The sequence below is a fragment of the Phyllobates terribilis genome, unplaced genomic scaffold (assembly GCF_046119375.1).
Source record: "Phyllobates terribilis strain yellow unplaced genomic scaffold, ASM4611937v1 Scaffold_231__1_contigs__length_3143052, whole genome shotgun sequence".
NCBI classification, from domain to species: domain Eukaryota; kingdom Metazoa; phylum Chordata; class Amphibia; order Anura; family Dendrobatidae; genus Phyllobates; species Phyllobates terribilis.
The window spans coordinates 552,388-574,592 of NW_027362991.1; the positions used below are offsets into that span (position 1 = coordinate 552,388).

The 22,205-nt window shown below is 43.4% G+C and overlaps 1 protein-coding gene across 9 annotated transcripts; it reads left to right on the plus strand.

Moving 5' to 3' along the window:
* The first annotated feature begins 1,122 nt into the window (after positions 1 to 1,122).
* Positions 1,123 to 21,039, plus strand: LOC141215209 (interferon-induced protein with tetratricopeptide repeats 5-like). 9 transcript variants are annotated; one of them, XM_073665508.1, is made up of 4 exons: positions 1,150 to 1,393; positions 11,702 to 11,791; positions 14,341 to 14,422; positions 19,566 to 21,039. In XM_073665508.1, exon 4 carries the CDS (start codon positions 19,579 to 19,581, stop codon positions 20,860 to 20,862), a length of 1,284 nt encoding a protein of 427 aa, XP_073521609.1. In that variant the 5' UTR covers positions 1,150 to 1,393; positions 11,702 to 11,791; positions 14,341 to 14,422; positions 19,566 to 19,578; the 3' UTR covers positions 20,863 to 21,039. The 9 variants fall into 9 exon arrangements, 8 of the variants coding, with proteins under 8 accessions (XP_073521609.1, XP_073521612.1, XP_073521613.1 ...); XM_073665509.1 differs by lacking the exon at positions 1,150 to 1,393 and adding an exon at positions 5,022 to 5,547; XM_073665510.1 differs by lacking the exon at positions 1,150 to 1,393 and adding an exon at positions 5,022 to 5,508.
* Positions 21,040 to 22,205: the final 1,166 nt, after the last annotated feature.

The following is a 22,205-nucleotide window of genomic DNA, read 5'->3' on the forward strand; positions in this document are numbered from 1 at the left end:
ATAGGCAGACAAGAGAACACAGAACGGGACCTGGCACCTTCAGAGTGCAAGCACACACTGAATGAAACACTATGCTCAGGCAGGGATAGATGGGAGCAGCTGAGCTATATACCAGGTGACAGACAGCAATAGGCTGAGGACGCACAAGGGGTGTGACCCACAGCAGGTACAAAAAGCAGGAAGTGATCGGGCGCCGCCCTTAAGCAGCAGAAACAGACACAAACAGACAGCATGGAGGGAAGCCAGAGAGACATTCTGGACAGGAGATCAAGTGCGCGCTCTTGCACAGTGGGAGATGGACCACTATGCAAGGACGCCGCCAGGTATGTTACACAGAAGAATTAACATGTTACTTATTTTAGCCGCTTCATAGTTTCTGGTCCCTTAATTGGTTAAAAAAAAAGTAACAAAAAACTGAACATGAGCTCAGCAATGTCATTTTCACATTGGTGTGCAATATGTTCATTTTTTGCAAGTGCGTTCCGGTGCTTTTTCAGGCGGATTCCAGGCAGAGTGCACCTGAAAAGGACGTCATGTTCACACAAACTAATTGTTTCCACAGAGAATTTTTCACGTGGAAAATTCTGATGTGTATTTGCACTGAAATCCATGGTAGAAAGGCTGACTCTTGGATTTGCAGCTTGAACTGCTGAAGGTTTACACACAGATAGCCTCAAGTATTAACTTGTTTTAACCAAATAAGTCCTTTAATGCAAACTACCGTAATTATACATCCCCGTTATAGTGGTGCACAGTAGATGAGCAGGAGCCGGCTGTGTTTTACAGTCGATGCTTCACTAAAACGGGGATAATGGCTAACAGATATTTGCATATAGCTGTAGGATGGGCCCCTAGAGTCAATTCCTGGGCCCCTAGAGTCAGTTCCTCCTGTGGGCTCCAGATACCCCAGTCTGACCCTGGTTGAAGCTGTCTATGAACTTGAACATGACTCAGTGATAACTGAGTGATGGGCGATATCTATATATTCACGTAGTTAGCTTTCACTTCAGGAATAACATGAGTAAGACACCGGGAAATAGAAACCAAAATACAGCAATCTACAGGCAAACACAACAACATGCCATTAACAGATAAGCGAGTGACTTTCATCTTCATCACTGGATAAGTAACAAGAGGTAATTACATAAGGAATGGAATCAATGTGCACTTTGCTCTTTTCACCGCCTGTGTTTCAGAGTGTATTCAATGATACCTAGCTCATGAAAAGACAACTGATAATATAAGTAGGAGGGACTACATATAGATATAAATACAAGGTTATCTAAAATTTGAACACCAGGACCAGAGTCATCCTTGTTATCCTCATCATTCAAAGTCATCTTTCCAAGGATCTGAGGAGCCTACAACATTTCTTACAGATCGATGAATTCATGTAAGTATATGAGCTGTAAATATATTATTATTAGAGCACCATTTATTCCATGGTACTGTACATGAGAAGGGGTTACATAATAAATATAATTATAAATTACGGTGAACAAACAACTAACAATAACAGACAGGTACAGAGGGTAGAGCTTACAGTTCAGTAGATATGAGGAAGGAGACAGTAGGGTAGGGGGTTGCGGCACCTTCGGTGGTAGTGAGGCGTCAGGGGGACATTTCAGGATGTAAGCTTTCTTGAAGAGATGGGTTTTCAGGTTCCATCTGAAGGTTCTGAGTGTGGTGGATAATCGGACGTGTTGAGGCACAGAATTCCAGAGGATGGGAGACACTCGGGAGGAGTCTTGGAGGCGATTGCGTGAAGAACGTATGCATGTGGAGCAGAGAAGGAGGTCTTGGGAGGACTGGAAGTTGTGTGTTGGAAGGTATCGGGGGATTACTTTGGAGATATATGGAGGAGATAGATTATGGACGGCTTTGTAGGTCAGTGTTAGCAGTTTAAAATTCAGTGGTGACCAAAAGTTTTGCATTTTTTTAAAAAGTGTAATTACTTCTGTATGGTTGTCGTGATGACATTTCCTTGGTGATGAACTGAAAGTGCACGACGTTGTCATCATTCAAGACCTTAATTTTAACCAAAATGCTTTTGAATATTGGTCTGGTCATTTAGTTAAAGAAAACTGACAGCCAAAACTTTTGCACCTACTATTTATTGATCACAACATAGAGTGAAATCCATTGTTTACAATGCCATAACTTAGTGTTTTGTAGCATAACCTCTTGCTTTAATTACTGCACCACACTGACGGGGCATTGAAGCCACTCGGGTAATAAAGACATCTTAAGGAATCTTGCTTCATTCCATTTTTAAATCTGCAAACAATTCATCTTTATTGTTATGGGTACGGGCCCCAACTCATCACCCTAACTCATCCCAAAGGTGCTCTATAGGGTGTAAATCTGGTGATTGGCTTGGCCATTGCAACAGGCGAACATTTTTATTTGCTAAGCAATTTTTTACTAAATTGGATGTGTGCATAGGATCATTGTCTTGCTGGAATTTCCATCCCTTGCCTAATTTGGTTTTACCATGTGGCAGCATTAGATTCTCCAGCATGTCCTTGTACATGGTAGCAATCATATTTCCATCAATTCTATGCAGAGGGCCAATGGCAGATGCAGAAAAGCAGCCCCAAACCATGACATTGCCACCACGTTTCACTGTAGGTATTTGGTACCTTATATGGCATCATAACAACCAGACAGAAGTAATCACACTGTAAAAAAAATGCAAACCTTTTGGTCGCCAGTCGCCACTGTATATAAAACACTGTAACTTTTTATACAGCTGTAATACTTTTTATGTAATTCATGACAGTAGTGTATTTCTCATAAGTACTTGAGGTTTTTAAGTGCTAGTTTATCTCAACTCTTGCTTAAAGGGATCTTTGTTATATTTTTAAGAAAGGAAAAAAAAGACACATCTATTACTGAAATATGCTTCTCGATACAGCACTGCCGCTCCAACAGTCTCTAGTAAACAGGATGAGGATCCCGACCTCCGGTTACCCAACCCTGCAGCCAATCAGTGGTCTTCATGGTCAGGTCATTGATGGTTGTGACGTTATTGCTTCCGGGACAGGTGAGACTGTCATCGCGGCAGTGCTGTAGCAGAAAGCGGATTGTGGTGTTAAGTATATCTTCGTTTTTTTCTTTCTACACACTGGCTTCTTTTATAAAGTTTAAAAATATAATGGAGAACCACTTTAAGAAAAATGCCTGTAGGGAAAAGCAAAGGGATAGGTGATAAATGCTAATTCAGAGGTCATTTGACCCATGGGACCCCACTGATAATTCCCACCTAGCTGTAGGTTCAAAACCCAGAGTAGTTTAAAGGGAACTTGTCACACTGTACAGTCAGTCCAATCTGTGGATGGCACGGTATAGAGGAGGAGAAGCTGAGCAGAATGATAAATAAGTTTGTAGGAAAATATTCAGTATAAACTTGTATTTTATTCTGGTGTTTGTATACATAGGATTCCAGTGGGTGGTCCTTGTAGTGATTGACAGCCATCAGTCATACAGTGAAGACTGTCAACCCCTTAAGAGGTCAAAATAAATGATCATTAGTTTCACTGAATCAGCCGATGTGCATTTGATATGGCTGAAATTGGACTTTTCACCAAATTTTCCATGTTGAACTGGACACACGATGTAATAGTGACTGCAGAGCAGAATACAACTTTTTTTTCATTTCACCTTTCCATTGCGGAGATATTAGCAAAGTATTTGGCACTTAATGGGTTAACTTTTGTTAAGGCCAAGTGGGTGTTATCAGATAGCGAATCAAACAGGGAGAAGAAGTGCAAGCCCCCAGTGTAAACACTCACTTGGACTAAACTAAAGTTAACTCATTAGGTGCCAAAGATTTTGATTGCTAATGTCTCCGCAATGGAGAAAATAAATACAAACAAAAACATTTCATTCTGCTCATCAGCCACACACATCATGTGTCAAGATTAAAGTGAAAAATTTGGTGAAAGGTCCTCTTTAATACTGCCGAGCATACTAAAATGAAATACAGGTATATTGAAATGTATTAAAAAAGAAAAGAAAGCAAGTTTAAAGGGAACCAGTCACCAGGTTTTCCCCATATTAAGTATGGCTGCCACCATTAGGGTTTTGCTACAGTATACTGCAAAAAATAACTTTTATTATACTTACAGATGGGGCAGTCCAGGTCAAATGGGCGTCTCTGGTCTTGATCTGACGCCTCCTCTCGTCTTGTGATCATCGTCCTCCTTCATGCGGATGATGCCTCCTACATCATCCACACAGTGTCCACCATTGCACTCCTGTGCAGGCGCACTTCTCTCTGCCCTGCCGAGGGCAGAGCAAAGCACCGTAGTGCGCATGTGCCGGCTTTACCTACGGGTCACTGGCGCTCTTTGGCCTTTCCCGGCACATGCGCTCTACATTACTTTGCTCTGTACTCGGCAGGGCACAGAGAAGTGTGCCTGCACAGGAGCAAAATTGGCGGACACAGTATGGATGACGTAGGACGCGTCATCCGCATGAAGCAGAGAAGGAGGACGGCATCGCAAGACGAGAGGAGGCGCCTAATCAAGACCAGAGACGCCCATCGGACCGGACCTCCCCATCTGTAAGAATAATAAAAGCTATTTTTTGGGCTCTGCAGACTGGTTTGGAGACTTTTAACAGCATTCTAATATGCTGTTAAAAAAGGCCGTAATGGTGGTGGCCGTACTCTATATGGGAAAAACCTGGTGACAAGTTCACTTTAAGTTCCCAAGTGGGATGAAAAGATAATTAAAAAGTGTCAGGTCATAATCAGAGTCTGGAGGCCACTTTCCCAGTTCTGTTACTGATTATTAGTGTTATCTAATTTGTGACTTTGCTCTGGGTCAACATGCAAACTTTATGTGTATGTTTTAGAAAGATATCCTTATGAATAGGTTCTTATGTAGCACATGTATTTCGATAGGACGCCAATTATTTTTATTTTGGAGGGCGCTCCATACCCACGTATCAATTTCTAATTGTTAGAACCTTGCTGTTAGGTTTTTTTTTCCTTTGCTGGTCACATGACCTTGTTGGCCTATTTAATCCTGCTCCGCCCTTCTGGCTTTGCTGGACTTCATTGTATTTCTACTTTCTAGCTAGCCTGTGCTCTGTATCTAACTCTGTTAGTTTGCTTGGTCTACTGACCTCTATGTTCTATATATTTTGTTTGTTCGTCTGTCTGCTACTATTTCTGTTAGGAGGTGTCTCATATTCCTCCCAGTCCTTAGTACTTGTAGGGATTCCCTCCCCACATCTATAGGTCTCCGTACAGACTAGCTTAGGACTTTAGCAGGTCTGATCGCAGGATCAGGTCCCCTGTTACATCGTAGGGATTAAGCTGAGTTCTATCGTAGGGACAGATCTCCTCTCTTTCCTTAGCTCTGGTAGCAGAACATAACAGTAAGTCCAGCCAGCAAATTCTCTAAGGAAAGATTTTTCTGTTCCATCATGGTGTCGGTTCAGGATTTGGTTCATCGCCTGCAGGGACTCTCTCTGGAGGTGGCCGAGCTCCGTCAGCACGTGAGTAACTGTCCTGGAGCACATTTCTTGGAGCCTAAGGTATGTTTGCCGGATTTATTTTTTGGTGAACACCGAGAATTTTTTTCATTTAAAAATGCTTGCTTATTGTATTTTCGTTTGAGACCTAAGTCCTCTGGGGATGAATCCCAGCGCGTAGGGTTCATAATGTCACTTTTGCGCAAAGAGCCTCAGGAGTGGGCCTTTTCTTTGCAACCTAGTGATTCATGCTTCAGATCAGTGGATAGTTTTTTTTCTGCTTTGGGACTATTATATGATGATCCTGACCGTGTCACATCAGCTGAGACTGAGTTGAGACGTTTAAAACAAGGATCAGGTAATGTTGAAAAATATTGTACTCATTTCCGTCGTTGGTCGACTCAAACAGGGTGGAACGATTCTGCTCTGAAAAGTCTATTTCTTGCTGGGCTCAGTGAAAGGGTTAAAGACCTGCTAATTGCTTATCCTACACCTGAGGATTTGCAACAGGCTATGCAATTAGCTATACGGGTGGATAGAAGACTGCGTGCTAGGGTTAATGAGAGCAAATCCTCTGCTATGTCAGTTTCTGGTTATGATAATGTGTGTACTAACAGTGGTGAACCGATGGAGATTGGATCGGTGGCACCTCGCTCTCAAGAAAAAGACCGTCGTTTTTCGGAAGGCTTGTGTTTCTATTGCGGAAAATCTGGTCATTTGATTAAAGGCTGTGAGCTTCGTATGAAGAAAGAAAAAAAAATGGTCAGTCACGCCCGTATTGCCTGTTTAAATTCCAAGGGTATATTTTTAGCTGCTTCCACGATTGCTCAGGAAAAATTAATGGAATTTCGGGTGTTTGTTGATTGCGGGTCTACACTGAATGTAATTGATGGGGGATTCGTGGAAAAACTCAATTTAAAACCTGAACCTTTATCATCCCCCATTGCTGTGGTTTCTGTGGATGGCTCCCCTTTGAAGAATATTACTCTCAAGGTCAGTGAATTTCCTCTCACTATTAATGGTGTTCACCATGAAAAATTGGATTTGGTAGTGTTGAATAACTTGCCTTCTCCAGTAATATTGGGTTTGCCCTGGTTAAAATTTCACAATCCTGTACTGGATTGGTCTACCAGTGAAATTAAATCCTGGAGCCATAAATGTTATGACAAGTGTTGTAACGGGCGTATTGCAGCTTTGGATAGGGGAGAATTGCCTGTTCCTATTCAGGATTTTTGGAGAGTTTTTTCTGAGAAAGAATCGCAGGTTTTGCCTCCCCATAGAGACTATGATTGTTCTATTGAATTTGTCCCTGGAGCGACTCTTCCTAAAAGTCGTTTATTTAACCTTACTATTCCTGAGAGGAAGGCTTTGGAGGAATACATACAGACAAGTTTGGCCGCCAGTCACATTAGGCCCTCTAAGTCTCCTGTGGCGGTTGGATTTTTTTTTGTAAAAAAAAAGGACGGCGGTTTACGTCCTTGTCTGGATTTTCGTGAGATTAACAAAATTACGGTACGCAATCCTTACCCACTGCCATTGATTCCTGATCTGTTTAACCAGTTATTGGGGGCCAAGTGGTTCTCTAAAATTGACCTTAAGGGGGCATACAATCTGTTGCGCATGAAGGAGGGTGATGAATGGAAGACTGCTTTTAACACTCCTGTGGGTCATTTTGAGAATCTGGTTATGCCTTTTGGTCTTACTAATGCTCCTGCATTTTTTCAGAATCTGATTAATGACATCCTTAGACCTTTGATCGGTAAAAATGTGGTTGTGTATTTGGATGACATTTTGATTTATTCGCCAGATCTGGAGTCTCATTGGCGGAGCGTGCGTGAGGTATTACAGTTATTAATGGACAATTCGCTTTTTGCTAAGCTGGAGAAATGTGAGTTCGCTGTACAGAGAATTAGTTTTTTGGGCTACATTATCTCCAGCAAAGGTTTTGAGATGGATCCGGTTAAGGTTCAGGCTGTGCAGGAATGGCCTAGGCCTATTGGTTTGAAATCGATACAGAGGTTTTTGGGTTTCGCCAATTACTATAGAAAATTCATAAAAAATTTTTCTAGTATTGTCAAACCTCTGACTGATCTCACCAGGAAAGGTGCTGATGCGGTTCAGTGGTCTTCTGAGGCCATTGAAGCTTTTGTGTATCTCAAGGAGAGGTTCACCTCTGCTCCCATCCTTATGCAGCCTGATGTTACTAGGCCGTTTTTGGTTGAGGTTGATGCTTCCTCTGTGGGGGTTGGCGCAGTATTGTCTCAGGATAACGGGGATGGATTACATCCCTGTGCCTTTTTTTCAAAAAAATTTTCAGAGACTGAATTGAATTACGATATTGGTAATCGGGAATTATTGGCTATTAAACTCGCATTTGAACACTGGCGCCACTTCTTGGAAGGTGCGGAATTTCCCGTTCAGGTTCTTACGGATCATAAAAATCTGATATATCTTGATGCTGCCAAGCGCCTGAATGCCCGTCAGGCTAGGTGGGCACTGTTTTTCTCGCGGTTTAATTTCTCCGTTACTTACATCCCTGGTACTAAGAATGTTAAGGCGGATGCCTTGTCTCGCAGTTTTTCTCCCATAGTCGGTGCTGAGAAAGAGGAAAACATTTTACAAGAAGGTGTTGTGATAGCTGCTTTAGACTCCGTTTTGGAAGATGAGATTCTTAAAGCTCAGGAGAATGCCCCATCTAACACTCCTCATGGGAGGTTGTTTGTGCCTGGGACCTTTAGGAGAGATTTGTTTGTTGAGTGTCACGAATCTCGGTTGGCAGGTCATCCCGGAATCTCTGAGACCAAGAGACTGGTGGGTCGCAGTTTTTGGTGGCCTGGATGGCAGAAGGAAGTCATTAAGTGGGTGCGCCAATGTACTATATGTGCTAGATCTAAGTCCTCACATACTCCTGCTGCAGGGTTGCTTTGTCCTTTGGAGGTCCCCAGTGCTCCTTGGACACATTTGGCTATGGACTTTATAACTGACCTTCCCCCCTCTGAGGGTTTTACTGTCATCTGGGTGGTCGTGGACCGTTTTAGCAAGATGTGTCACTTGGTTCCCTTCGTCAAACTGCCCTGCGCTAAAACTCTCGCTAAGGCCTTTGTCAAGGAAATTGTCAGACTTCATGGCGTTCCTACTGACATTGTTTCTGATAGGGGTCCTCAGTTCGTGGCTCGTTTTTGGCGTGCCTTTTGTGACAGGTTGGGAATTCATTTGTCGTTTTCGTCCGGATATCATCCTGAATCTAATGGTCAGACAGAAAGGAAAAACCAGGATGTTGAGCAGTTCTTGCGTTGTTTTGTGGCAGACAATCAAGAGGGGTGGTCTGAGTTTCTGTCACTTGCCGAATTTGCTCTGAACAATCATACATCTTCTTCTGCTGGTTGTTCGCCTTTTTTTTGTTGTTCTGGGAGACATCCGTCGTTTGGGTCGTTCTCCAAGTTGGGATCTGCCGTGCCTGAGGAGGAGAATTTTTCCGGTGATTTGGAAAGAGTTTGGACGGATGTGCGTGGTAATCTTCAGGAGGCCAACAGAAAATCTAAAGACTACTTTGATAGGAAACGACAGGAGGTTTTGTTCGCTGTTGGTGACATGGTTTGGTTGTCCTCTAGGAATCTGCGGTTGAGGATTCCTTCTAAGAAATTGGGTCCCAAGTTTGTAGGGCCCTTTAAGGTGCTTCAGGTTGTCAACCAATCTGCTGTTAGGTTGGAGGTTCCTACCTCCTGGAGAATTAATCCGGTCTTTCATGTCTCTCTGTTAAAAAAAGCTGTTGTGTCGGATGGTGACGCCTCTGCCTCTGTTCCTCCGGTGGTGGAGGACGGGGAATATGAAATTTCTCGCATACTTGACTCTAGACGGTATAGAGGTAGTTTGCAGTATCTTGTGGCCTGGAAAGGTTTCGGACCCGAGGATAACTCTTGGGTGAGGTCAGATGATGTTTCCGCGTCCAGACTTATCAGAGCGTTTCACAGGAGATTTCCTGATAAGCCTGGTCCTAGGGGATCCGGAGGATCCTCTTAGAAGGGGGGGTACTGTTAGAACCTTGCTGTTAGGTTTTTTTTTCCTTTGCTGGTCACATGACCTTGTTGGCCTATTTAATCCTGCTCCGCCCTTCTGGCTTTGCTGGACTTCATTGTATTTCTACTTTCTAGCTAGCCTGTGCTCTGTATCTAACTCTGTTAGTTTGCTTGGTCTACTGACCTCTATGTTCTATATATTTTGTTTGTTCGTCTGTCTGCTACTATTTCTGTTAGGAGGTGTCCCATATTCCTCCCAGTCCTTAGTACTTGTAGGGATTCCCTCCCCACATCTATAGGTCTCCGTACAGACTAGCTTAGGACTTTAGCAGGTCTGATCGCAGGATCAGGTCCCCTCAGGGGCGGAACTACCGCCCGTGCAGCTGGTTCATTGAACGGGGGCCCCGAGGGAGAGGGGGCCCCTCCAGCCTCCAGCAGGGCCGCCATCAGGGCATGACTGCCCTGACTCTAGTATGGGGCCCGGCCGGTAGGGGCCCCCTCGGGGGCCCCCCTCTTGTGCGTCTCTCTCCTCATGGGGCCCCCGGCCCCATGCTATGCGCCGGGTCCGGGACATTTCAGCGCTGAGCTGCGCTGTTGCAGCAGCGCCTTCATGATTCCCCTGACTTCCGGTCATGTGACGGTGCCGTCACATGGCCGGAAGTCAGGAGAACCTGCTGTCAGCAATTTGGACGAGCGCCAGGATTCTGCAGGGATCGCATGGGGGTAAGTATAACAAGTTTTATTTTTTTTAAAATACAATTAACTAGGAGTGGAGAGATGGGAGAAGCACATGTGTGTGTGTGTGTGTGTATGTATGTGTGTGTGTGTGGGGGGGGAGATGGGAGATGCACATGTGTGTGTGTGTGGGGGGGGAGATGGGAGATGCACATGTGTGTGGGGGGGGGGGAGATGGGAGATGCACATGTGTGTGGGGGGGGAGATGGGGGATGCACATGTGTGTGGGGGGGGGGAGATGGGAGATGCACGTGTGTGGGGGGGGAGATGGGAGATGCACATGTGTGTGGGGGGGAGATGGGAGATGCACATGTGTGTGGGGGGGGGAGATGGGAGATGCACATGTGTGTGTGTGTGGGGGGGGAGATGGGAGATGCACATGTGTGTGGGGGGGGGGGAGATGGGAGATGCACATGTGTGTGGGGGGGGAGATGGGAGATGCACGTGTGTGGGGGGGGAGATGGGAGATGCACATGTGTGTGGGGGGGGAGATGGGAGATGCACATGTATGTGGGGGGGAGATGGGAGATGCACATGTGTGTGGGGGGGGGGAGATGGGAGATGCACATGTGTGTAGGGGGGGGAGATGGGAGATGCACATGTGTGTAGGGGGGGGAGATGGGAGATGCACATGTGTGTGTGGGGGGGATGGGAGATGCACATGTGTGTGGGGGGGGGGATGGGAGATGCACATGTGGGGGGGGATGGGAGATGCACATGTGGGGGGGGGATGGGAGATGCACATGTGGGTGGGGGGATGGGAGATGCACATGTGGGGGGGGGAGATGGGAGATGCACATGTGTGGGGGGGAGATGGGAGATGCACATGTGTGGGGGGGAGATGGGAGATGCACATGTGTGGGGGGGGAGATGGGAGATGCACATGTGTGGGGGGGAGATGGGAGATGCACATGTGTGGGGGGGGAGATGGGAGATGCACATGTGGGGGGAGATGAGAGAGGTGCACATGTGGTGGAGGGGGATGAGAGAGGGGCACATGTGGGGGGGAGGGGGTGAGAGAGGGGCACATGGAGGGGGATGAGAGCTGCACATGGGGGAATTGGGAGTAGGGGGATAATGAGCTGCACATAACGAATGTGGGGTGGGGGAGAGTAAATGATAAATGATGATGGGGTGGGGAGAGCACGGACATGATATAATGAATTGGGGCAGGGGGTGCATGTAAATATTGAATGCGGGGAGCAGGAAGTATAGAGTAGGGGGCGTTGCGGATGCAGGAGTGTGACTGGTAACAAATTGGCGGAAAGAGTAGAGGTTCTAATTAAATTATATATTAAGTGCCTATTTACAGTTAATGGGGGCACAGTGGTGGATTACAATTTATATTTGGAATGGTAGGTTGCCTAATAACTAACCATATATTGATGGTGGATGCACGTCTGTATTCAGCTGCGTAATGTAGAAGTTGGGGAATGTGCTCTAGATAACTGTGTTATTTTATGCAGAGACGAGTCCTGGCTGGAAGACGTGATGGCGGTCTGTGCTGGATGAAGGAGAAAAGCGAAGATGAAGGACTTCACCTAGAGACGTCACCGGTGAGTCAGTCTATTACATGTACACTGTGTATAATGTCACTGGTGATCACTGTATTACCTGTACACTGACACTATATACAGAGCTCCTGTGTATAATGTCACTGGTGATCACTGTATTACCTGTACACTGACACTATATACAGAGCTCCTGTGTATAATTTCACTGGTGATCACTGTATTACCTGTACACTGACACTATATACAGAGCTCCTGTGTATAATGTCACTGGTGATCCCTGTATTACCTGTACACTGACACTATATACAGAGCTCCTGTGTATAATGTCACTGATGATCACTGTATTACCTGTACACTATATACAGAGCTCCTGTGTATAATGTCACTGTATTACCTGTACACTGACACTATATACAGAGCTCCTGTGTATAATTTCACTGGTGATCACTAGATTACCTGGACACTTACGTTATACATACCATGTATAGAGCTCCCGTGTATAATGACACTTATGGTAATATTAGTAATGTGGTGGTAATATTAGTAATGTAGTGGTAATATGTGGTCTGGTCATGGTGTGGCAGTTTTTCTCCCTTCTGTGTGGTATTATTCGGTCACTATGTTGTGGTAATATGTGGTCTGGTCATGGTGTGGCGGTATTCCCTGTATGTGGTATTATTGGTCATTTAAAAAAAAAATGTATATGACACATTCCCTTAAAGAAAACTAAATAAAAATATATCTAAAAAGAATATTGGATATTTTAAGAAAATTTTAATAGGTTATAGTATGGCCCGCCCAGAAGAGTCTACCTTATCGTGGTGGCGGCTTTAAAAATCTTTTGGCCAAAACAAAAGCTGATGGCTATGTATGTGGCGCCGTCACATGGCCGAACGTCAGGAGAACCTGGTGGCAGCGACGTGGACGAGCGCCAGGATTCTGCAGGGATTGCATGGGGGTAAGTATAACAAGTTTTATTTTTTTTAAATACAATTAATTAACTAGGAGTGGGGGGAATCAGAGATGCACGGGGGGGATGAGAGATGCACATGGGGGGGGGTGAGAGATGCACATGGGGGGGTGAGAGATGCACATGGGGGGGTGAGAGATGCACATGGGGGGGTGAGAGATGCACATGGGGGGGTGAGAGATGCACATGGGGGGGATGAGAGATGCACATTGGGGGGATGAGAGATGCACATTGGGGGGGTGAGAGATGCACATTGGGGGGGTGAGAGATGCACATGGGGGGGTGAGAGATGCACATGGGGGGGTGAGAGATGCACATGGGGGGGGTGAGAGATGCACATGGGGGGGTGAGAGATGCACATGGGGGGGATGAGAGATGCACATGGGGGGGATGAGAGATGCACATGGGGGGGATGAGAGATGCACATGGGGGGGATGAGAGATGCACGGGGGGTGAGAGCTGCACATGGGTGGGATGAGAGCTGCACATGGGGGGTTATGTTTACATAACTTTGTTGCCTTATGAAGGGCAGGGGGGGCCCCCCAAAATTTCTTGCACAGGGGCCCACTACAGTCTGTGTCCGCCCCTGGGTCCCCTGTTACATCGTAGGGATTAAGCTGAGTTCTATCGTAGGGACAGATCTCCTCTCTTTCCTTAGCTCTGGTAGCAGAACATAACACTAATACCATTTACATTTGAAAAAAATATATTTCTCTAAAGAATTCTACATATTTTTTTAGCTTTTTCATACTATATGTACACAGGACGTTTTAGGTGTCCATATAAAAATTGTAACCTGCTCTATCAAATATCATGCTAAAACTGTGTTGTCCCTTAGGCCACGTTCAGATCATAAAAAAACACAAAAATAAAAATAACTTAACAGGTCCCAATTAATCAACAATGCTAAAAAAGACACACCTACTATATACAGTACAACTTTAATAGAAAAATATTTAAAAAAGGGGAGCTTTTAAATAATCAAGCAGGATTAGGTCACAGACATGAGCAATGGGGATACTGGCCCTAATTTCGGCCTAGTGGCTACCCTACCTTGCCGCGGAGGATGGCACCCTAGGAAGCGATGGGCGCCCCCGCTCAACGTCGACTTACCCTTACCTACCCTAATAGACCCTGCAAAAAGAAAACACCGTGAACAACAAACAGATATATGTGACCTTAAGAGACCATAAACATATAAATACATAACTACTCGTGTCAAGGACACTATATAAAACTATTCAAACTTTTTTAGGGTCTAATAGGGTCACTAAAGGGCGAGCGGGGGTACAATATCGTTCTTTAGGGGGCCAACCTCCGCGGCAAGGTAGCGATATTATTAGGCCATAAATTAGGGTCAGTATCCCAGTTGTCCGTTTCTGTGACATATCATATATGGCAAACTAGACACTACTTTTTTCCTTTTCTTATTCAACAATGTCCTTGTTGTTCGCTATTTATGTGATGTGATGTATGTGCACTGCCCTATTTGAATAACTTATGAGATAGGTTTGACATTTATATAGTTTATTTGACACAAGTATTTCTGTATTATATGTTTATGGTCTCTTAAGTTCACATATATCTGTTTGTTGTTCACGGTGGTATCTTCTTTTTGCAGGGTCTAATAGGGTCAGTGAGAGTAAGCTGACGTTGAACAGGGGCGCCATATAGCTTCCTAGGGTGCCAACCTCTGCGACAAGGTAGAGTAACCACTAGGCTGAAATTAAGGCCAGTATCCCTATTGCTCATGCCTGTGATCTAATCCTGCTTGCTTATTTAACCCTTTTCTGACATATGTGGTAATAGTACGTCCTTGTGCCCTGGGCCTATTGGGCCAGGGACGTACTATTACTTCATACTGTGATCGCGCCCGCACACAAGGGGTGCGGGGCAATCGGCGCCGGGTGTCAGCTGATTGTCACAGCTGACACCCGGTGCTATGTGCAAAGAGCTGTCCCGCACCGCTCCCAGCACATTAACCCCTGAAATGCTGCAATCAAAGTCGATCGCAGCGTTCCGGCGGCCAGAGGAGGTAAGCGCCTTATCTCCTCTCCGGTGTCCCGCGATGTCTGTGCCGGATCCCGGTGGTTGTCATGGTGACCCGGATGTCGTCATGACAACATCCAGGTCACCAGACAGCAAGAATTTACTTCGATCATGCGCAGTGCATGACCAAAGTAACTTCTCCCTGTGCAGCGCTGACAGGCTGTATAGCACAGGGATAGTGCTCCATCCCTATGCTATACAGCCGATCAGACTGTAAAAAGTGAAAGTCCCATAGTGGGACAAAGTGTAAAAGTTCCAAAAGTGTCAGAAAGTGAAAAAAATAAATAATTCTAAAAATATTTAAAAAAAATGAAAAAAAATAATCCAAAAAAATAAAAATATACTGTACCTATAAATAAATATTATTATGAAAAAAACAAACAATAAAAGTACACATATGTGGTATCGTCGCATCCAGAATGACCTGACCTATAAAACTGTCCCACTAGTTAACCCCTTTAGTAAACACAGTAAAAAAAAAAAAAAAAACATGCAAAAAACTATGCTTTATCATCATACCGCCAAACACAAAATGCAATAAAGCGCGATCAAAAAGACGAATGCAAATAAAAATGCTACCACTGAAAACGTTATCTTATCCCGCAAAAAACAAGCTGCCATACAGCTCCATCAACCAAAAAATAAAAAAGTTATAGCTCTCAGAATAAAGCGATGCAAAAATATTATTTTTTCTATAAAATAGTTTTTATTGTGTAAAAGTGCCAAAACATAAAAAAGATATAAATGTAGTATTTATCAATTTTACCATACACGGAACGGCATAAAAAAAAAAAAAAAAAACAATTCCGAAATTGTTGGTTTTTGATTATTCTACTTCCCAAAAATCGGAATAGAAAGCAATCAAAAAATGTCATGTGCCCGAAAATGGTACCAATAAAAACGGCAACTCATCCTGCAAAAAACAAGCCATCACATGACTCTGTCGGGCGAAATATAGAAAAATTATAGCTCTCCAAATATGGTGATGCAAAAACTAGTCTTTGCAAAAAAAAAAGCGTCTTTTAGTGTGTGACAGCTGTCAATCATAAAAACCCGATATAAATCTGGTATCGCTGTTATCGCACCGACCCGAAGAATAAAGTCGTCTAATCACTTATAGCACACGAGGAACGGCGTAAAAAATAAACTCTAGGGTTAAGGTTGTGCTAGGGTTAGGATTGGGCTAGGGTTACAGTTGGGCTAGGGTTAGGGTTGTGCTATGGTTAAGGTTAGGGTTTGGCTAGGGTTATGGTTGGGCTAGGGTTGGGGTTGGGGTTAGGGTTATGTTGGGGTTGGGATTTTTTCAAAAGTAAAAAAAAAAAGACGACGATATGGCGACTAGTGTTGAGCGCAAGTGCTCGCTACTTGAGTTTGCATCAGGTGCTCGGGTATGCACCGAGTATCGCGGGTGCTCGAGTGACATGCTCGAGTCTCCTCCCCATATGTTTTGCAGCTGTTATACAGCTAAAAAAAACTAGCGGGGATTGTCTGTCATGCATGAGTGATCCCAGCATGGTTTTTTTTCGCTGTCTAATAACCGTGAAACATGCGGGCGGGGACTCGAGCATGTCACTAGAGCACACGCGATACTCGGTGCATACCTGAGTACCCGATGAAAACTCAAGTATTGAGCACTCGAGCTCAAGACTAATGATAACATATTCAATATGATGACCTAATGTTATCAAATTCTGTGTTGTACCGCTGGATTCAACATGTTTACTTTACCACTTGATAAAATCCTTGAGGGGTGTAGTTTCCAAAATGGGGTCACTTGTGGTGGGTTTCCACTGTTTAGGCACATCAGGGGCTCTCCAAATGCCACATGGCGTCCGCTAATTATTCAAGCAAATTTTACATTCAAAAAGTAGAATGGTGCTCCTTCCCTTCCCAACCCTGCCGTGCGCCCAAACAGTGGTTTTCCCCCACATATGGGGTATTGGCTTACTCAGGAGAAATTGCACAACAAATTGCATGGTACAATTTCTCCTGTTACCCTTATGAAAATGCAAAATTGGAGGCTGAAAAATATTTTTGTTGGAAAATGTGAAAATTGTATTTTTATGGCTCAATGTTATAAACTTCTGTAAAGCACCTGGGGGTTCAATGTGCTCACCACACATTTAGATAAGTTCCCTGAGGGGTCTAGTTTCCAAAATGGTGTCACTTGTGGGGGCTTTCCACTGTTTAGGCACATCAGGGCACATCCGCTAATTATTCAAGCAAATTTTACATTCAAAAAGTAAAATGGCGCTCCTTCCCTTCTGAACCCTGCCGTGCGCCCAAAAAGTTGTTTTCCCCCATGTATGGGGTATCGGTGTGCTCAGGAGGAATTGCACAACAAATTTTGGGGTACATTTTTTCCTGATACCCTTGCGGAAATAAAAAAATTGGGGTCTAAAGTAACATTTTTGTGAAAAAAGTTAAATGTTCATTTTTTTTTTCCACATTCCAAAAATTTCTGTGAAGCACCTGAAAGGTTAATAAACTTCTTGAATGTGGTTTTGAGCACCTTGAGGGGTGCAGTTTTTCTGTCAAAAAAGGCAGATGAGAAATCGCTGGTCAACTTTTAACCGTTATAACTTCCTAACAAAAAAAAATTTTGGTTTCAAAATTGTGTTGATGTAAAGTAGACATGTGGGAAATGTTATTTATTAACTATTTTGTGTGACATACAGTACAGACCAAAAGTTTGGACACCCCTTCTCATTTAAAGATTTTTCTGTATTTTCATGACTATGAAAATTGTACATTCACACTGAAGGCATCAAAAGTATGAATTAACACATGTGGAATTATATACTTAACAAAAAAGTGTGAAACAACTGAAAATATGTCTTATATTCTGAGTTCTTCAAAGTAGCCACCTTTTGCTTTGATGACTGCTTTGCACACTCTTGGCATTCTCTTGATGACCTTCAAGAGGTAGTCACCGGAAATGGTCTTCCAACAATCTTGAAGGAGTTCCCAGAGATGCTTAGCACTTGTTGGCCCTTTTGCCTTCACTCTGCGGTCCAGCTCACCCCAAACCATCTCGATTGGGTTCAGGTCTGGTGACTGTGGAGGCCAGGTCATCTGGCATAGCACCCCATCACTCTCCTTCTTGGTCAAATAGCCTTTACACAGCCTGGAGGTGTGTTTGGGGTCATTGTCCTGTTGAAAAATAAATGATGGTCCAACTAAACGCAAACTGGATGGAATAATATGCCGCTGCAAGATGATGTGGTAGCCATGCTGGTTCAGTATGCCTTCAATTTTGAATAATTCCCCAACACTGTCTCCAGCAAAGCACCACCACACCATCACACCTCCTCCTCCATGCTTCACGGTGGGAACCAGGCATGTAGAGTCCATCCGTTCACCTTTTCTGCGTCACACAAAGACACGATGGTTGGAACCAAAGATCTCAAATTTGGACTCATCAGACCAAAGCACAGATTTCCACTGGTCTAATGTCCATTCCTTGTGTTCTTTAGCCCAAAGAAGTCTCTTCTGCTTGTTGCCTGTCCTTAGCAGTGGTTTCCTAGCAGCTATTTTACCATGAAAGCCTGCTGCACAAAGTCTTCTCTTATCAGTTGTTGCAGAGATGTGTCTGCTGCTAGAACTCTGTGTGGCATTGACCTGGTCTCTAATCTGAGCTGCTGTTAACCTGCGATTTCTGAGGCTGGTGACTCGGATAAACTTATCCTCAGAAGCAGAGGTGACTCTTGGTCTTCCTTTCCTGGGGCGGTCCTCATGTGGGCCAGTTTCTTTGTAGCGCTTAATGGTTTTTGCAACTGCACTTGGGGACACATTCAAAGTTTGCCCAATTTTTCGGACTGACTGACCTTCATTTCTTAAAGTAATGATGGCCCCTCGTTTTTCTTTACTTAGCTGCCATAATACAAATTCTAACAGTCTATTCAGTAGGACTATCAGCTGTGTATCCACCTGACTTCTGCACAACACAACTGATGGTCCCAACCTCATTTATAAGGCAAGAAATCCCACTTATTAAACCTAACAGCCCACACCTGTGAAGAGAAAACCATTTCCGGTGACTACCTCTTGAAGCTCATCAAGAGAATGCCAAGAGTGTCCAAAGCAGTCATCAAAGCAAAAGGTGGCTACTTTGAAGAACCAAGAATATAAGACATATTTTCAGTTGTTTCACACTTTTTTGTTAAGTATATAATTCCACATGTGTTAATTCATAGTTTTGATGCCTTCAGTGTGAATGTACAATTTTCAAAGTCATGAAAATACAGAAAAATCTTTAAATGAGAAGGTGTGTCCAAATTTTTGGTCTGTACTGTATCTCTTGGATTTAAGGCCATAAAAATTTAAATTTTGAAAATTGCAAAATTTTCAAAATTTTCACCAAATTTCCGATTTTTTCACAAATAAATGCAAGTCATATCGAAGAAATTTTACCATTATCATGAAGTACAATATGTCACGAAAAAACTTTCTCAGAATCAGGGGGATCCGTTGAAGCGTTCCAGAGTTATTACCTCATAAAGTGACAGTGGTCAGAATTGTAAAAATTTACCTGGTCATTAACGTGCAAACCACCCTCGGGGTTAAAGGGGTTAAAAGCTCCCCCTTTTTCAATATTTTTCCATTAAAGTTGTTGTATATAGTAGGTGGGTCTTTTTTAGTGTTGTTTAAGTTCAGATCATTTTAAAAGCCTCTGTCAGTTTAAGACAAGCACTTTGCACACTTTTGCTCTGATTGTATTAATATTTGTAGCACATTTCCTTGGTATATAAAATAAATAGGACTTATTATTATGTTTTTTTTCTCATTTTTTTTCAGTCTTCATAATAAAATGGAGGAAATATTGAACCAGCTTCAGTGCCAATTTACCTGGGATTTCGAAATTGAGGATAAACTTAATTGTCTTCACATCCTTACAAATGTAGAAATGAAAATTAACTATACTCACTACCGGAATCATTCTATTCTTTATAATTTTAAAGCTTTTATTTTGCAAAAACAAGATAGAAGCAAAGATGCTCTTGAAAGCCTTAGAAACGCAGAAAATATAATAAGGAGAGACTTTCCCTCAACTGTTGACCGACACATACTGGCCACCTATGGTAATTATGCCTGGATTTATTACCATTTGGATGACTTCTGTAAAATGGATGTTTATCTTAATAGGATAAGAGAAATTTGTGCCAATATACAAGGCAGTGAATATTCTGTGGAGACTGCAGAGATGTACGCAGAAAAAGGATGGTCCTATTGGGCATCAGGCCAACGAAATGGAGTCCATGCCACAAGATGCTTTGAAAGAGCGTTGGAGATGTCCCCGAATGATGAGAGCCTTCACATTGGGTTGGCATTTTCCATAAGTGCTAATTTTTGGCACACAAGGGATCTTGACGTAGGGCATGATGCAATTTCACTTTTGGAACAAATAGTGCAGAAAGACCCTGAAAACTGGGAGGCTGTAGTGGAGTTGCATATTACCCTTATAGATACAGGTGAAATGAGTAGGGGTCTTACTCTGGTTGAAAATGATCTTCCAAATTGTTGCAACCCGGCAATCCTGAGAAAACTAGCTATAACTTATAAAAAGACAAATCCGGAAAGGGCTATACGTATCCTAAACCGTGGAGAGATGTTGACTCCAGACTACCATCTTCTACTGTCAGATTTTGGAGACATTTATTTTAATATGCTAAAGACCAACACATTGATAGGACAGGAGAGAGAAAACATACTATCGAAGGCAATGAATTATTATGCACGTGCAATAGAGCTACAACCATCATCGGTGTTTTCTAGGCTTAGAATGGCTCATTTGTATGGAGAAAGAGGGCAAACAGAATTACAGGAATTCATTTATAAAAGATTAGAGAATCAGGTTCCCAACATGTCTGAAAAAAGCAAAGCAAACCTTTGGTACCGATATGGAGAATTTAAATCTAAATTCAGACAGTATGAGGATGGAATCGAGTTGTACAAACGAGGTTATTCATGTAGCCCCCGGTCATTCACTGGTTTAGGGTGCAAAAAGGGTTTAGAATGGCACATTAGAAGGTATACCAGACAAGGAGATATACAAAAAGCAAAGGAGATCTCCAGTTTCTTAAATGACAACTAAGGAATTAATCTACATTTATGAGACTAATTTGCAGTAGATTTTGGAAACATCAAACCAGACATTTATATTGTGATATTGTGACATGAGCTAATATTCAAATATTGTTGATTTATTGTACAATACAGACCAAAAGTTTGGACACACCTTCTCATTTAAAGATTTTTCTGTATTTTCTTGACAATGAAAATTGTACATTCACACTGAAGGCATCAAAACTATGAATTAACACATGTGGAATTATATACTTAAGAAAAAAGTGTGAAACAACTGAAAATATGTCTTATATTCTAGGTTCTTCAAAGTAGCCACCTTTTGCTTTGATGACTGCTTTGCACACTCTTGGCATTCTCTTGATGAGCTTCAAGAGGTAGTCACCGGAAATGGTCTTCCAACAATCTTGAAGGAGTTCCCAGAGATGCTTAGCACTCGTTGGTCCTTTTGCCTTCACTCTGCGGTCCAGCTCACCCCAAACCATCTCGATTGGGTTCAGGTCTGGTGACTGTGGAGGCCAGGTCATCTGGCGTAGCACCCCATCACTCCCCTTCTTGGTCAAATAGCCCTTACACAGCCTGGAGGTGTGTTTGGGGTCATTGTCCTGTTGAAAAATAAATGATGGTGCAACTATACGCAAACCGGATGGAATAGCATGCCGCTGCAAGATGCTGTGGTAGCCATGCTGGTTCAGTATGCCTTCAATTTTGAATAAATCCCCAACAGTGTCACCAGCAAAGCACCCCCACATCATCACACCTTCTCCTCCATGCTTCACGGTGGGAACCAGGCATGTAGAGTCCATCCGTTCACCTTTTCTGCGTCGCACAAAGACACGGTGTTTGGAACCAAAGATCTCAAATTTAGACTCATCAGACCAAAGCACAGATTTCCACGGCTCTAATGTCCATTCCTTGTGTTCTTTAGCCCAAACAAGTCTCTTCTGCTTGTTGCCTGTCCTTAGCAGTGGTTTCCTAGCAGCTATTTTATCATGAAGGCCTGCTGCACAAAGTCTCCTCTTAACAGTTGTTGAAGAGATGTGTCTGCTGCTAGAACTCTGTGTGGCATTGACCTGGTCTCTAATCTGAGCTGCTGTTAACCTGCGATTTCTGAGGCTGGTGACTCGGATAAACTTATCCCCAGAAGCAGAGGTGACTCTTGGTCTTCCTTTCCTGGGGCGGTCCTCATGTCAGACAGTTTCTTTGTAGCGCTTGATGGTTTTTGCAACTGCACTTGGGGACACTTTCAAAGTTTTCCCAATTTTTCGGACTGACTGAACTTCATTTCTTAAAGTAATGATGGCCACTCGTTTTTCTTTACTCGGCTGCTTTTTTCTTGCCATAATACAAATT